Source organism: Galeopterus variegatus, unplaced genomic scaffold (assembly GCF_000696425.1).
Source record: "Galeopterus variegatus unplaced genomic scaffold, G_variegatus-3.0.2 Scaffold2181, whole genome shotgun sequence".
Taxonomy (NCBI): Eukaryota; Metazoa; Chordata; class Mammalia; order Dermoptera; family Cynocephalidae; genus Galeopterus; species Galeopterus variegatus.
Window position 1 is genome coordinate 156,704 of NW_007728292.1, and position 16,985 is coordinate 173,688.

At 36.9% G+C, this 16,985-nt stretch overlaps 1 protein-coding gene across 5 annotated transcripts in view; it reads left to right on the forward strand.

Annotated features, from left to right (window-relative positions):
• The window catches only part of ATRX (alpha thalassemia/mental retardation syndrome X-linked), a 206,356-nt gene that overhangs the window by 148,253 nt on the left and 41,118 nt on the right, over positions 1-16,985 (forward strand). For all 5 annotated transcript variants that reach the window (XM_008580865.1, XM_008580863.1, XM_008580867.1 and 2 more), the window contains 4 exons: positions 6,319-6,449; positions 7,074-7,162; positions 7,281-7,453; positions 13,583-13,736. In XM_008580865.1, coding sequence (XP_008579087.1) covers positions 6,319-6,449; positions 7,074-7,162; positions 7,281-7,453; positions 13,583-13,736 — 547 coding nt within the window. The remainder of the gene's footprint in view (positions 1-6,318; positions 6,450-7,073; positions 7,163-7,280; positions 7,454-13,582; positions 13,737-16,985) is intronic.

The following is a 16,985-nucleotide window of genomic DNA, read 5'->3' on the forward strand; positions in this document are numbered from 1 at the left end:
CAATCCAATGACCTCTTAAAGGCTCCACCTTTCGATTACCATAACAGGATTTCCCACCCTCTTAACAGTCACATTGGGGCTAAGTTTCTAATACATAAAACTTGGGGGATGGAGTTCAAGTTTCAGTGAGTTTTGGGGGGACATAATTTAATCCACTACAGCATATAATGTCTTTGATGTGTTTTTGAATTAGGTTTGCTAGTACTTTGAGGATTTTGACATCTGTGTTCATCAGTGATAGTGGCTTGTAGGGGTTTTTTTTGGTGTATTTGTCTGGCTTTGGTATCAGTGTGGAGCTGGCTTTATAAAATGAGTTTGGAAGTATTCCCTCTAATTCTAGTTTTTGGAAAAATTAAAGAAGGTTTTTGTTTGTTTAGTTTTTATAGAATCATAATTTATTATACATATTTTTTGGGTTCAACATTGACATATGTTGGTCAAATCAATATTACTAGCATATATATTGTTACAAATTGTACTTATTCTTTATGCCCCCTGTCCAGTCTGTCCCCATCCCACCTCCCTCCCCCATCCCATTACTGTAGATTTCTTCTCTCCTTCTGAAAGAGTAGTGGTTACTCTGTTGATTTGTTGCCTACACCTGTCCAATGCTGAGGGGTTTGTTCAAGTCCCCCAATATTATCATAGAGCAGATGCTTCTCTGTCACTTTGGAATGAGCTTTGTGGAGAGAGACATCTTCTTCTTTTCTTTGGTCTCTCCTGGTGACTCTCCTTGTGTCAGTGCACTCCAGTGGCTGTTGGACCATCTGCATGGTGGTTGTGGTGTCTAGCCACTTTTGTGGCCGCCATGGTTATTGTGGTGGGCCAACCACATGGAGGTGATGTTTGGTGGTGGTAATGGTGGTGTGTCTGGTTGTGGGAGGGGGTTCTGGTCCCCAGATCCATGCCTCAGGACCCCAGGTGGGCCCCATGGTGCTGGCAGTGTGCCTGTTTGTGGGCGGGGGTTTTGGTCCTTGGATCCATGCCTCTGGACCCCAGGCAAGCCCCATGGCGCTGGTGGTGTGCCTGGTTGTGTGTGGAGGGTTCAGTCCCTGACTCCATGCCTCTGGATCCTGGGCAGGCCTGTGGCACAGGCAGTGTGCCTCGTTGTCCCCCTTTTCTGGCTTGGTAGCCCAGGGGATTTCTGGTCCCTCTAGGTGTTACAGGTGTTCTTTGGTGAAATGAGACCTATACTAGTTAATATCAAACTTTGTCTCTGGCTGTGGGTACTCTGTTTTTTCTTTCAGTTCTGTGTTGGATTATTTGCTGTTCCCACCACTTAACTCTGCACTGCACTCTCTCTAAAGTGGGAGAACTTCCTGTGGGGACCAGTACCTGAGCTCTGCTGTGGTTGAGCTAAATTGCTGCTTTGGTGTTGATTCCCTGGGGAAGGCTTTTTGTGCAACTAGGTTTTAATGGTTGACTTTATAGAATTTCTGGGTTTAGTGCAATCCAGTGCACCTAGGTTGTGTAGAAACACTGGTCTGGTCATGAGTCTTTTCATCAAACTGCACCCCATGCAATTCTATATTCCTGACCAATCTCCTCTGAGTGGTCCTATGCTGATTGGGGGACAGATCAGCTGTCCTTGCTGCATCCCCAGTGTTCTCCCAGTGGGCCCATCTCCCCACCGCCTGTGCTGCAAACACTTCCCAAGGGATAGGCTGTACACTGGTCCCTTGCAATGACTCACTGGCCTCTTAGTGGCTCCTTTTTTTCAGATGTTGTGGCTCCTTGCTCCTGTGTGAGTTCACTAGGACCCTATTAGTGGTCTTGCTGGCCTGGGGGCCACTAAGGCCCTCTTCTCCCCTGCCACCTCCATGCAACTTCATCTGGAGGGCACAGCTGTGGCTTTTGCTGGCTCCTGCTTGGTGTGCTTAGCAGCTCCAGGCCTAGAAGTGGCCAGGGCTTGAAAAGGTTGGAGAGGTTTTTTCTTTCTCATCGTGGCTTCTCCAGCCTTCATGCAATCTGTAGATCTCTCCTCTTCTTCCCCTGAGCTCTAGCAGCCTCACCTTGGCTGTCGTTGCTTTTTTAATAGTTGTAAATTAGTTGATTTGTAGGAGAGAGTGACACTGCAGACCATCTCTTCCACCATCTTGCCTGGAAATCTGGTATTAATTCTTTGAATGCTTGGTAGAATTCAGCTGTGAAGCCATCTGGTTCTGAGCTCTTCTTGGGAGGTTTTTGATTACTACTTCAAACTCTTTTTTGTATTTGGTCTGTTCAGGCTTCCTGTTTCTTTTGATTCAGTGTTGATAGGTTGTATATTTGTAGGAATTTATCCATTTTCTGTAATTATCCAGTTTGTTGATATATAATTGTTTATAGTAATCTCTTACGACTCCTTGTATTTCTGTTGTATCAATTGTAATGTTTCCTTCTTCGTTTCTGATTTTATATGTTTGAATCCTCTCTCTCTTTTATTCTAGCTAAGGGTTTGTCAATTTTCTTTGTCTTTTAAAAAAACCAACTCTTAGTTTCATTGGTTTTTTAAGTCTCTATTTATTTATGATTCTTTTTATTTCTTGTCTTCATTTCTGATTTTATTAATTTGGGTCTTCTGGCTGAGTGTTGTCAATTCTGTTTGTTTTTTCAAAAAACCCAAACTTTTAGTTGTGTTTTTTTTCCCCCTATAGTTTATCTATTCTCTGATTTATTTCTGCTCTGATCCTTATTATTTCCTTTCTTCTGGTAGCTTTTGGTTTAGCTTTTTCTTTTTCTAGTTCCTTGACATGTAAAGTTAGGTATTTTATTTGAGGTCTTTCTTCCTTTTTAATATAGGTGTTTATCTATATAGGTGTTTGATGTATCTTTGTTTGGTTTTGGTATCAGGGTGATGTTTGCCTTATAGAATGAGTTTGGGAGAATGGCCTCTGTTTCAATTTTTTGGAAGAGTTTGTAGAGAATTGGTATCAATTCCTCTCTGAAGATTTGGTAGAACTCTGCAGTGAACCCATCCGGTCCTGGGCTTTTCTTTGTTGGAAGCCTTCTGATAACAGCTTCAATCTCTTTTATTGTTATTGGTCTGTTCAGATTTTCTGTATCTTTTTGGCTCAGTTTTGGTAGTTTGTATGTGTCCAGAAATTTATCTATTTCCTCCAGATTTTCAAATTTGTTGGCATTTATTTGTTCATAGTAGTCTCTAATAATTCTTTGTTTTTCTGAGGCATCAGTTGTAATATCGCCTTTTTCATTTCTAATTTTTGTTATTTGGGTCTTCTTTCTTTTTTTCTTAGTGAGCCTTGCTAAAGGATTGTCAATTTTATTTATCTTTTCAAAACAACGTTTTGTTTCATTGATGTTTTGTGTTGTTTTTCAGGTTTCTATTTCATTTAGTTCTGCTCTTATCTTAATTATTTCTTTCCATCTACCAACGCTGGGTTTGGATTGTTCTTGATTTTCTTGTTCATTAAGGTGAAGTGTTAGGTTGTATATCTGCCATCTTTCCCTTCTTCTGAAGTAAGCATTTAATGCGATAAATTTCCCCATTACTACTGCTTTTGCTGTATCCCACGGGTTTTGGTATGATATGCCATTATTTTCATTAGTTTCAAGAAATTTTTTGATTTCCTGTTTAATTTCTTCTTGGATCCATATGTCATTAAGTAGAATGGTGTTTAATTTCCATATGTTTGTACAGTTTTGAGAGTTTCATTTGTTATTGATTTCTAATTTTAATCCATTGTGATCTGAAAAAGTACATGGAATAATTCCAATTTTTTGAATTTGTTGAGACTTGCTTTTTGACCTAACATGTGGTCTATCCTGGAGAATATTCCTGTGCTGATGAGAAGAATGAATATTCTTAGGTTGTTGGATGGAATGTTCTGTAGATATCTGCCAATTCCAATTGGTCTATAGTGTTTAGATCTTGTGTTTCTCTATTGATTTTTTGCCTAGATGATCTGACCAATGTTGAGATTGTGGTATTCAGGTCCCTTGCTGCTATTATGATGTTAGTGTCTATCTCATTCTTTAGATCTAATAGTGTTTGCTTTATAAATCTGGCCGCTCTGACATTGGGAGCATATATATTTATGATTGTTATGTGTTCTGTATGGATAGATCCTTTTATCATTCTATAGTGGCTTTCTTTATATCTTTTTATGGTTTTTGGTTTAAAGTCCTTTTCATCTGATATAAGAATAGCTACTCTAGCTCGTTTTTCATTTCTATTTGCATAGTATATCTTTTTCCATCCTTTCACTCTTAGTCTATGTGTGTCTTTACAGGTGAGGTTGTTCTCTTGAAGGCAGCATATTGTTGGGTCCATCTTTTTAATTCATTCAGTCAGTCTGTGTCTTTTGAGTGGGGAATTTAATCCTTTTACATTAAGAGTTGTTATTGAAAGGTGTTGATTTGCTTCTAGCATTTTATTGATTTTTGTTTAGATTTCTTTTACATATCTTTAGTTCCTTTCTTTCTGATTTTTTGTTTGTCTTCTGTGTTTGTTGGTTTCTTGGGGTGGTAGATAAGCTATATTTTCTCTTTATTGTTAGCATTTTTGTTTACTGGTAGCTTTTGTTCTTTCTTGGGTATCCATGGCAGTGATGGTTGTTTTTCAGGTATCAAACCCAGTACTCTCTTGAGAATTTCTTGTAAGGCTGGTCGTGTGGTAGTGAACTCCCACAGTTTTTGTTTGTCTGAGACATATACTATTTGTCCTTCATTTCGGAAGGATAGCCTTGCTGGATAAATTATTCTTGGCTGGCTGTTTTTGTCCTTTCTTATTTTGGATATATCATACCATTCTTTTCTGGCTTTTAGGGTTTCTGATGAAAAGTCTGATGTTAGTCTTATTGGGGCTCCCTTATAGGTGACTTGCTGCTTCTCTGTTGCAGCTTTTAAGATTCTCTCTTTGTCTTTGAGTTTTGCCAGTTTCACTATGACATGTCTTAGAGAGGACTTTTTGGGTTGAATATGTTTGGGGATCTTTGGGCCTCCTGAATCTGAAGATCTGTGACTTTCCCTATACCTGGGAAGTTTTCTGCTATTATCTCATTGAATACATTTTCAGTGCTATTTCCTTTTTCTTCCCCTTCTGGAATACCCATGATTCAGATATTTGAGCGTTTAAGGTTGTCTGTTATCTCTCTTAGATTTTCTTCAGTATTTTAAATTCTTTTTTCTTTTTCCTGGTCCACCTGTGTTAATTCAAACAGCCTGCCTTCAAGGTCAGAAATTCTCTCTTCTGTTTGTTCTAACCTGCTGGTTAGACTCTGTTGTGTTTTTCATTTCATTGAGTGAATCCTTCAACTCCACAAGGTCTGCTACATTCTTTTCCTGGGTATTGATTTCTTTGTACATTTCTTCTTTCAGGTTCTGTATACTTTTTCTCATTTCATTGTGTTGCCTGAGTTTTCTTGTATCTCATTTAGTTTCCTTCCTTAGAATTGTTGCTCAAAATTCCTTGTCAGTCATTTCAAGGACTTCCTGTTCTATAGCATCTAGAGCTTGAGAGTTATTATTTTCCTTTGGTGGTGATGTACTTTGTTGATTTTTCATATTTCTGGTATCTTTCCTTTGGTGTTTAGTCATTGTGGCAGGGGATATCACGGTCCATCTTATTCCACCCTGATATATGGGCAGTGGGGACTAGCCTGGGCTGGGGGTCCCATGGCGCGTGACTGTTCCGGCACAGTTGGCTTAGGACATGTGGGCCCAGCAGCTCCCAGGCCTCCCTGGGTGGTAGGAACTGGCCTGGACTGGGGGTCCTGTGGTACTTGCCTCCTCTGGCGTTGCTGACTCAGGGAGTGTAGGCCTGGCGGCTCTCAGGCCTCTCTGGTCGGTGGCAACCGGCCTGGGCTGGATGTCCCATGGTGCCTGCTTGTTCTGGCATGGCTGACTTGGGGCATGTGGGTCCGGCAGCCCTCAGGCCTCTCTGGGTGGTGGGCAGTGGCCTGGGCTGGGGGTCCCATGGCACACGGCTCCTTCCTGTTTTGCAATGGATCTTGGGCCTCCTGTTGTTTCTTTTTAATAGTAGCAAATAGGTTGATTTGTGGGAGAGAGTGATGCTAGGAACCGTCTACTTCACCATCTTGACCGGAACCATAATATGTTATTTTCAAAAAGCACATATATTTCTGTACCACACATTTGTTCTTTAATACTTTGATAATTTCTCTATGATGAGTTTCTTTTGTAATCCTATTTGTTTCATGTGTTTCAAAACATTATTCTTAGAAAGAAAATGTTTTTCTACAACTGCTAGAGAAGTCCTTGTCACAGATAAGGTTAAGACCCCTATTCTAGAAACACCATAGTTGAAATAGATAATTCTTGTGTTTTAACCTGAATTGTTTTTTATCTTTTGATCAGGCGTAGGTAATAGCAGTGAGGGGGGAAGAGGAAAGGCAGGTGCCAAACTTTTCCAAGATTTTCAGATGTTAAGTAGAATCTGGACGCATCCTTGGTGTTTGCAGCTGGACTACATTAGCAAAGAAAATAAGGTAAATCAGGTAACCTAATATTGTTTAAAAGGTACCTGTTGGAAGTAGAATAACTTTAGGAAAAACATTGATGTATAGACTTACTGTATATTCAGATTTTCTATTGCTTTGTCATACATTAATTCAACCTCTATTATTTCTATATGCCTTGAATGCATTATGATTATGTAAGGAGTGTTAAATATTAATCTTCTATTAAATCCATTTTTTAAAACTTTATTTTGAAATAATTTTTTACCTATAGAAAAGTTGAAAAATAGTTCAGAGTTCCTCTGTACCTTTGACCCAGTTTCCCCTAATGTTAACATCTTACATAACCATAATAAAATTATCAAAACTAAGAAATTAATTTTAGTTCAATACTATTAACAAAACAGTAAACTTTATTTAGATTTCCTCGTGTTTGTACTTATGTCTTTTTTCTTTTCCATGATCCAATCCAGGACCTCCCATTGCATTTAGTAGTCATATCTGTCATGTTTCCTTTGTCTCCTCTATGATAGTTTCTCAGTCTTTCCTTATCTCATGTCAATTAACTTATCCTTAAAGGAAATAAACATCATTATAATTTCCAATGTAAGCTGAAATAAACTATTAAGTCATTTGTCCTTTTTTTTTCTCTAGGGATATTTTGATGAAGACAGTATGGATGAATTTATAGCTTCAGATTCAGATGAAACCTCCATGAGTTTAAGCTCTGATGATTATGCAAAGTAAATTGAGTAATATTTGTGCCAACATTTAAAACCCCTCCTTACTGATTGTCCTCTGATAATTGGCATTTGTATCTTTACTGTGCTTTCCTAACAATCTAAATTTGTTCTTTTTTAGAAAGAAGAAAACAAAGGGGAAAAAGGGGAAAAAACATAGTAGCTCAAGTGGAAGTGGCAGTGACAATGATGTTGAAGTGATTAAAGTCTGGAATTCAAGATCTCGAGGAGGTGGTGAAGGAAATGTGGATGAAACAGGAAACAACCCTTCAGTTTCTATAAAACTAGAAGAGAGTGAGTCTAATGAATGTTGCCTTTATCTTGGAACATTGATTTAGAAAATGCCACGTCATTAATGCTTTTTCAGTCATTTATTATTCTCGCTAGTTGATTCAAAGTAATTTCTTTCCTCAATTGGTAAGAGGCTAGGATAAATCAGATATACAAAATTACAACAAATATCTGATGAATAATTATAGGCAAGCCACTGTGCACTCTCTGGTATTTCAGAGGAAAGGAAAAAAGAAAAACTAACATTTATTTACATGTATTTACCTAAACTCTATTATTAGGTGTCTCCATGTGTTAGCTAACTGAATTCTTGAGTAGCTTTGCAATGTAGTCGATACTTTAGTTTTAGAAATGAGTGGTAGAGGGCTGGCCCGGTGGCGCACTGCTACAGTGCGCCGCTTGGGAGCGTGGCGACGCTCCCGCCAAGGGTTCAGATCCCACATACAGACCGGTTCCCGCTCACTGGCTGGGTGAGGTGCGGGTGCAGCACCGAGGGTTGCGATCCTGTTGCCGGTCCCGGTCCGGTACGGGCGTGACACTGAGGGTTGCGATCCATTGCCGGACACACACACACACAAAAAAAGACAAAGAAATGAGTGGTAGAACTGGACTTTAGACCTAGATATATCTAATCTCAGAGTAACCGTGGTATTTTCACTTAACTATATGGGAATAACTAGAAGCATTTCAGGTAATCAAGTATGATTGTAGTTAAATTAGTCTTTTTTATTTGTAGTTCATCATAATCTGTAACTGTCCACTTTAGGTTTCCGCTGTACCATGTACAGCTGGCATCACTTGTTTTGCTTTCTTGCTCTTGTGCATGAAAGTGAAAGTTTTAGATTGAACTTTCCAGTGGCTTATGTGGTCTTTACCTATATATAGATTGAGGGCTTTTTTTTTTTTTTTTGTAGTGTTGAGGCTCTATATCCTTGTAATGCAGACTGACTGTGTCTCGGAGCTTAAAAGGTGTGATCAAATGATTCAAATATCTGAGTATTTGAAATATTAACAAGCTGAAGAGGGAATAATGCTCTAAATATTTTGTATTTGGGAGTTGTGGAGCAAAGCAGTTAACTGTCTGTGGGGAGAAGAGAGATATGGGGACCAGAGGTGAAAAATCTTGTGATCAAACATGTTTGGCTGGTCTCAGGACTTCAACTGAACCAGCTGGGTGATTCCTTGATAAACATTTCTTTCTTCAGTATCTCCGTGGAATAGACAGAAAAGCAGCCTAACCACAGACCCTGGCTTCTCTAAGAAATAAGGGAATAGTAAAAATTAAACTATAAAATTTTCCTACTCATTCTTTTTTCCTGCTACCTCATAAAGACAATTTACTATCAGTGTTCATCTTCCAATTAGATAAAAAGAATATTTTTATTAGAATAGCAAAGAAATGGTTATAATTTAATTTAAGGTAATGGGAAGTTTCTGTTGTCTCTTCCCCTGTTCCCCCAATCTGCCTTTTCCACTTAAAATTCCTCAGTCTCTCATTTCCTAGTTAGAAGTAAATAAAGTTTATGTATTCCTGGGAATGATTTTCTTAAAATATTCCTGTTGAAATTTTTTTTCTCATAACTTACAGTTAAGAGGAGAGAAATAGTAGACCAACTAGTGTGCATCATCCTTTGCTGTACATGGGTTACATAAAAGTGTGCTGAGGTATTGATTCCCCTTCATCACTTGGAAGTATAGGTGGGGTCTGAAGCAGCTGGGCCACCTCCAGAAATAAGTAGCCTCCTGCATTTTTCCTGGTGTGCTACCTATGTATTATCACTTTCCATGTATGCCATAATATGAAAGAGTTGGAAAGCACCAGGGCAGACTGTAGGAAGCTATGTGTTGTGTACATGTTGTTAGCCTGAAAGCAGACAGGGAAGGCCATGGGTTCCAAAAGACAAACTTTGATCACTTATCTTGGGTTTTTGTTTCATTTTAACCCTGTGCAGTCAAATAGAAGTCATTAGTATATGGAAGTATTTTATATTTTTTGCAGTTTATATACATGTATAGTTTATCAGAAACATTGTCTAGAACTAATAGAGGATAAAAATCTGTTTTTATTCTTAAGATCTAAATTAACTCTATGTAAGACTGAGTATATCATAGTATATGAACATATGTAGATGGTACTGTATAACTCAAAAAAAATTCACTTTCTCATAATAAGTGTAAGAAAACCTGAATAGGAAGTATTAAATATTAAAACAGCCAAAATATTGGACCTGGAATTTGAAATGGATATTAAATAAGTAAATGGCTGTGATCAAGCTGTAGTATGATTTTTGCTACATATTTTATTTTCACTTCAAGGAATTGCTGTTTTCTTTAATTCTTTTGCAGTAGCTTTCTGATTTTTCTGAGAAGCAACATCTTCAATAAATCAGTTAAGTTTGCCTTATAGCATCTTGATATTTTAGTGTTTTATTAGAAGGAAAGTTTTGTGATGAAGAAATGACCTATATTAATTACTTCAAAGTGTTAGATTTATTATTACTTCAGTATTTTCAGAGGTAAGCTTCATCACTGAGCATTTACATTTTAAAATGTATGTAATTTATTGTATGGATATAAACTTTTGTGACAGAATCCTTGTATATGATGTAGGGCCGTAATATTAGCACTAATACACTGTATCCATTCAACAAATATTTATCTAGTGCTTACTATTTGCCAGGTACTATTCTAGAAGCTTGGGTTATATCTGTGAACAAACTGCATTTGTAGAGCTTACCATTCTACTACTACTAATATACATACACATAATATTTTAATGGTACATGACTTTAAAATCAACAATGTATCTTGCTAGAAATGCATTAAAGGACCTTTTATTTAAATATATATTTAGAATGTATCAGTAAGTTAAGAGTGAAGGTATAGCTTTTTATTTGTTTTGTATTTCATTTGTGCCTTACCTTCTAAGGATCCTGTGATAGTCAAGTGTATATTAGGGAGTGGCTTTGATTTATTCATTCATTGTTACTTGTCGTGTATATATACACAGCACAGAGTTACAACAGAAGTCACAATCCATGTGGATGATAAAATCAAATTCAGCAAGAAATACCTATTTGTAAGTTTAAATTACATAATTGGGATATCTATTAATTGGAGTAGCCCATATTTCTCTGGATCACTTTTTATTCTTTAGACATTTTGATCCAGTAGGATCAAAATTAGGATGGAATCTATTGTACTTGCACAGAAATTGTCACCTGTCATAAGCTTGAGGCTTCTTATCTATCTGCAACATTTTTACTAACTTTTTGCCAGCATTTTTTTAGTTCTGATAGTTTCAGCTTAGATAAATTGTCTTTAATAAATTTGGTTAATAAAATTGCTAAAGTTGTGTGCAATCTGTGGAAGTGCAGAATCCCCCAAAGGCACTGGTTATTTGCCAGTCAACTAATTATAAAAAGGAGTTTAGTCAACATTTGTTTCATAAACTATATGTCAGGGGTCCCTAAGACCACCCTCAGGTTCAATGATTCACTAGCAGGATTGAGCATATAGTCATATTCGGGACTGTAATTTCTTATAACAGGACACAAAGCAAAATCAAAGGGAAAAGGCATGTGGGATGAAGTCCAGAGGAAACCAGGCACAGCCTTTCAAGTCCTCAAGTGGAGTCACACAGGACACACTAATTATTTTCTCTACCAATGAGTTGTGACAGCATATGTGAAGTGTTGTCTACTATAGAAGTTCATTAGAGCTTCAGTGCCCAAGTTTTTTATTGGAAGCTGGTCACATAGGCACTGTCTGCCTGGCTCATACCAAATTCTAGACGCCCACAAGGAAAGAAGGTATTCATAATAAACAGTGGCACAGCGAGCCACTGTTATCAGGAAAGTTTTATAACAATATAGAGGATTGTTTGCCATTCACGTTCCCAGACACCAGCCAAGGGCCAACCTTGCAAGGAAGCATTTCTGGGAAGATGAAGTCTGAGTTGACTCTTGAAGGATGGTAAGGCATGAATAGAACTTTGCCTAGCAAAGAGAGGGAGAACGTTATATAAGAAATTCAAGGGAAAGTATGGAATCTAGCATGTATGTGGCATGTTTAAGCAGTAGTTTATTGTGGTTTGAATATAAATGCATAGTGAGCTCTCTAAACATAATGGAAATGATCAGAACCCAGACACAGAGAAGGAACTGATAAACCTAAACAGTAAGTTCAAGAAAGTATGCTGTGGAAGCCCTAGGGATATGCTAGTCTTGAGACTAGCAGCTTTGGTTTTCATCTACACAGCACCTTGAGTCGTCTATAAGGTGGAGAGTTCTTAGATCCCTTCTCAGAGCTGAAACACTTTAAAGGGTACATGTCCCATGGAAGAATAGGATACAAAAAAAAAAATTGCCTATTAATCCAGGGAGATGACAAAGAAGCTTATCTTTTTCATCCTGGACTCTTGGTTGGGGAGAATAGTTTTACTGAACTCATCATGGGCTTGACCTTACATAATGCAGGTACTTCAAAAAGTTCACGGAAAGATTCGTATTATCTTTTAATTCAGTTTTTCCACAAGCTTTTTGAAGTACCTGTGTAGTTTATGATTTGAATGTATATTACTCATATAGTCTAAACATCCCAAGCTGAACTGAAATATTAACCTCAGAAGTAATTCTGGGTTGGTTCTCCCCTGGGGCACCTAGCAGAAGCAAATGCAGAGTCACTCAAGGAGTTATATGACCTCAACCCAATCTACCCAGGATTTTCACAGATTGCAGCTACCCTGAAGATGAAATAAAGATAAAAAATAATAAAATACCTGAGGAAACAACCTGAGGAAAAGCTAGCAACAAAAAAATGTTATCTGTCAACCTGAGGAAAGTTAACACACAAAACAAACAGCGTGGTTAGATTCTCTAGAACTTTTGGATAAAGTCTATAAAATAAGTATGTCTAAAGTGATATTTTAAAAATTGTTAGTATAACTTTATGCCTGAAAATTAAAAACTTAGATAAAATGGACAGTGTTTGAGAAAAATATAACTCAACAACACTGATTGTTCATTGCAGTTATTTCATAGTAGCCAAAAATAAGAAACACTAACGTCTATGAAAAGGAGAAGTAATAAATGATGGCATATTTATGCAGTGGAATGCTACATGGCAGTTAGAATGATTGAATGGGAACTCCATGAGGAACATAAATAAGTCTCACTTTGAGTGAAAAACTACATTGTGTGAAAAAGTAATTTGCAGAATAATACAAACAGTATGGTACCATTTACATATGGTTTAAAAACATGGAAAAAAAGATATAAAAACATGCATAGAAATGGTAAATATAGATTTTAGGGGTTTAGTTACCTCTTGAAAAGGAGGGGGAGGGAAAGAATGGGATTGGGTAGGGTCACATATTAGACTTTAACTGAACAGAAGATTAACAGTGTTAAAATGTGATGAAGATCAGATATGGGAGCATTGCTGTTCATTATATTCTGTATACTTTTCTGAGTACTTAAAATATTTTATATATTAAAATTTAAAATACTTTGCATTAAAAAGCAATTGAAAAAGTATATAAACAGGTTAAACCTGTATAGTTCTTATTTTGAATCAAACTGTTTAAATCCTTTAATAGATTTTGTGCTACTTTTTTTCTTACATCTTTTATAGTCCACATTTTTGGGAAAAATAAGAACAAAATGTTTAATGTGATGTGGCGATTCTGAGGTCAATCTCTGTTTGAGTTTTCCAGAATTCTAATAACACAGTAAAACGTTTCCTGACCCAAGGTCTTTTCTCTCTTGATTTTTGAGTCTGTCTGTCTCTGTTGGTTTCTGTCTCTTGGAGTGTGTTTGGGGGGTTTTACTCTATCAGGGCCTGGGGACTTTCCTATCTCTTGGGGTCTCTGTCTTTCTGAGCTCCCCACCCCTTCCTCCAGGGTCTGTCTCTCATACTTTTGCATATTCTCAGGATCCATCTCTTGCTTGTTCTCTTATTTGGCATTTATCCCAACCCCCCTACCCCCTACTTTGTATGTTTTTCTCTCTGTGTAGAGCTCACTCTGGTTTTTGTGTGTGTGTGTGTGTGTGTGTATTTCTGTCTCTCTTAGTCTCTTTCAGTTTCTTTCCTGATTTGCCTACTTACTTATATCCCATTTATTTTGCTCAGGTAAAGCTACTTCCTCCTCTAATCCAAGCAGCCCAGCTCCAGACTGGTACAAAGATTTTGTTACAGATGCTGATGCTGAGGTTTTAGAGCATTCTGGAAAAATGGTACTTCTCTTTGAAATTCTTCGAATGGCAGAGGAAATTGGGGATAAAGTGTAAGTTCTTTCCTATATTTATTATATAAATGAACTTTTTGATAACCTTTCTATTGTTTAAACAACCTAGCTAAACAAGTCTGTTATGTTTTCTTCTTTTCTAAAGATGAAATTTCTTTAGTTATTATAGCACTAGGCCAATACAAACAACTATCTTCCTTTTTAAGTCACTGGTTCTGACTGCATATTCAGACTATTCCTTTGGGGCTGTTTTCTGCTTCTAGCTATTGCACCTTGAACTTATTTCCTTGATACTTATGAATCGCCATTTTCAAAATTGGGTTTCAGTCTATGTAGTGTGACTTCTACCCTGTAACTTTACTGAGATATTCCCTCCTAAAATTACCTTCTAATCCCCAAATCTAGTGGACATCTCTCAAAGTTTATTTCACCTGTTTAATTATTTGTTCTTTGTCATTTCTCCTTTGTTTCTTGTTGCCATTTGTTTTACTTCTAACATTTGTGCCACCATTCCCTTCTCTGCATCTCCACCCCAGTCTCACCCATCAAATTACTAAGCTGTTAAAAGTTTTAAAACATCTGATTATAAAATATTTTTAAAAGGTATCTGTGATGCTTTTAATATAATTTAACATAAGGCTAAAATAGGGCTGGCTGGTTAGCTCAGCAGGTTAGAGTGCAGTGCTGTTACACCAAGGTCAAGGGTTTAGATACCTATACCAGCCAGCTGCCCCCCCAAAATAAATAAATAAATAAATAACATGAGGCTAAAATAAAATAATCTTTTCTTAAAAAAAAATTCAAACTTGGGCCGAGCCCGTGGTGCACTCACGAGAGTGCGGCGCTGGGAGCGCAGCAGTGCTCCCACCGCAGGTTCAGATCCTATATAGGGATGACCAGTGTGCTCACAGCACTCACTGGCTGAGCGCGGTGCGGCTGGTCTCAAAAAGGACCAAAAAAAATATATATATATTCAAACTTAATTTCCTTAACTCTCCTGGAAAGAGCAAACCCTCTGTTATATTCCCATACCTCCTTTTAATATATCTCTGCTCTACTCTTAACACATTTTAATGTACCTGTTTGTTTATATGTCTTTCCACTGGATAGTAAGCTGTTTGAAGATGGTTTTATTCTTTTTTTATTAACTGGTATCTGGTACCTAGTTAAGTGCTCACTAAAAGTTATTTTTGGTTGTATCTTGCCACTTTATACAGTAAAAAGTGGCTCAGGTAAGGGATAATGTTGGCTTAGAGTAAAGAGTGGTCGTAGTGAAGGAAAAGGATATGTTTTGGAGTAGAAACAACAGGACTTGATAGATTAACCACAGAGCAGTGAGAAGGAGAGAATAGTGGAAGAGTGACTCCCAGGCTTTCAGCTTAAATGGCTGGTGGATTGTGCTGTTATTTATTAAGATGAAGAAGATTAGGGAAAAACTAGGTTTATTGGAGGAAATAAAGAGTTCTGTTGTGGTTATGTTAGGTTTCAAAGGCATATTAGGTATCCATGAGAGATGTCAAGTAATAAATGGATATTTGAGTTCAGAATTCTTGAAAGGTCAGAAGAGATTATTACTGTAGACATGCTTTTTTCTGCTATCCACTGCTGTTGTTTAAAATTAGTTTTTATTTAGGTACTAAACAAGAATTTTAAGAGTGTAGCATTTTAGTGGTCTTTTAATTTCCTACCCAGTGCAGGAATTTCTTCTACTATGTTCGTCATAACTGCACTCCTAGCCTCTCCTGTAATAGAATATTCGCCATATCAGAAGGCTACCTATGGTTGAATACTTCAGATTGTTAGAATATATATCCTTATCTTTAGCTTAGATGCTGCCCTTATAGCTGTTTCCCCTCTGCTTTAAAGTAGAACTTATCTACTACTTTTTATTTTTTTTTTTATATTGATCAATTTTAGTTATAAGCCGAACTGGTAGATACTGTCAATGTTAACACCATAAAATTATGCGTTTCTAGAATTGCTATTAGCACTATTATTTATTTGTCCAACATTTTTATTATGGAAATTTTCGGATATACCAAAAAGCAGAATTTTATAATGAATATCTATATACCCATCACCCAGATTCTATAATTAACATTTTACTGTACTTTATCACATATTTATCTATCCATCCCTCTATCCATTCCTCTTATTTTCCTGATGCATTTCAAAGTAATTTGCAGACATTACTACCACTATCTTAGTAGACTCTTCTGCAAATAATGGTGTTTTTCTATCTCTCTTGTTACTTTTAGCCTTTTCTTCTCATTCCCTTGATCTATTCTTTGTATGCGATTTTAGTCCTGACCACATGATCATGAATATACTTCAGTTCGTTAGCACCCATGTCAAAATATGGTCTCAGTAAACAAAACACTTTAGCTGAGTTCTTATTAGCACAAAGTTATAGTCTGGACCCTATACTTCCATTCATTCAGTCCAAAAGAGGTGTTTTTTCAACATCTAAATAACACTATTGGTTCATATTGAACTTAGTCAACTGATACTAATTTTTTTTTTTAGAAGAACTGCTATCAAATCATATTCCTCCATTCTCTGTTTGTGCAGTTGATCTTTTGAACCCCAATGAAAACTTGATATTTCACAGGGCAAGAGATAAATGAATTTTAGTGATTTTAGCCAGTAGTGTGCTATTAAATGTTTAACAACTGGCTCCTTTCCCCTCCAAAAATTATAATAAAGATAATAGGCAAGCAGACAAAAAAGAAATGCCATGACTTGTAGTATTTCTGATTTCCATGTTATAAATACTCCCACCATGGCCAATTTCAAGCTACCAACTTTACATCAAAGGTGGGAAAAGATGCTAGCAATCAACTTTCCTATTTGGGGCTAGTTAGAGCTAACTCCAGTATACCACTGGTTTTCAGCCCAGCCCTTCTGACTTATTTATTTCCTATTATTTAAATATTATATATTTTAGAGGGCTGGCTGGTTAATTCAGTTGGTTAGAGTATGCTGTTTTAACACCAAGGTCAAGGGTTTGGATCCCTGTACTGGCTAGCTGCCAAAAAAATAAATTTAAAAAATAAATATTAAATTTTGAGTGAGTCTTTATTCCTGGCTTTTGGTTGTTTGTGAACTTGATAAGTCTTATGTTTATATTTTCATGTGAACCATTAATAAAATAGCCAAAATGGTTTATACAGATATGAAAATTATTATCAATCAGGGCAGTAGTTCATGTTATCTTCAGTTAGGGTTAACGGAGATAACCATTAGTATATAGCCATTTAGTCCTAACAACTCTTTACCTTTTTATAG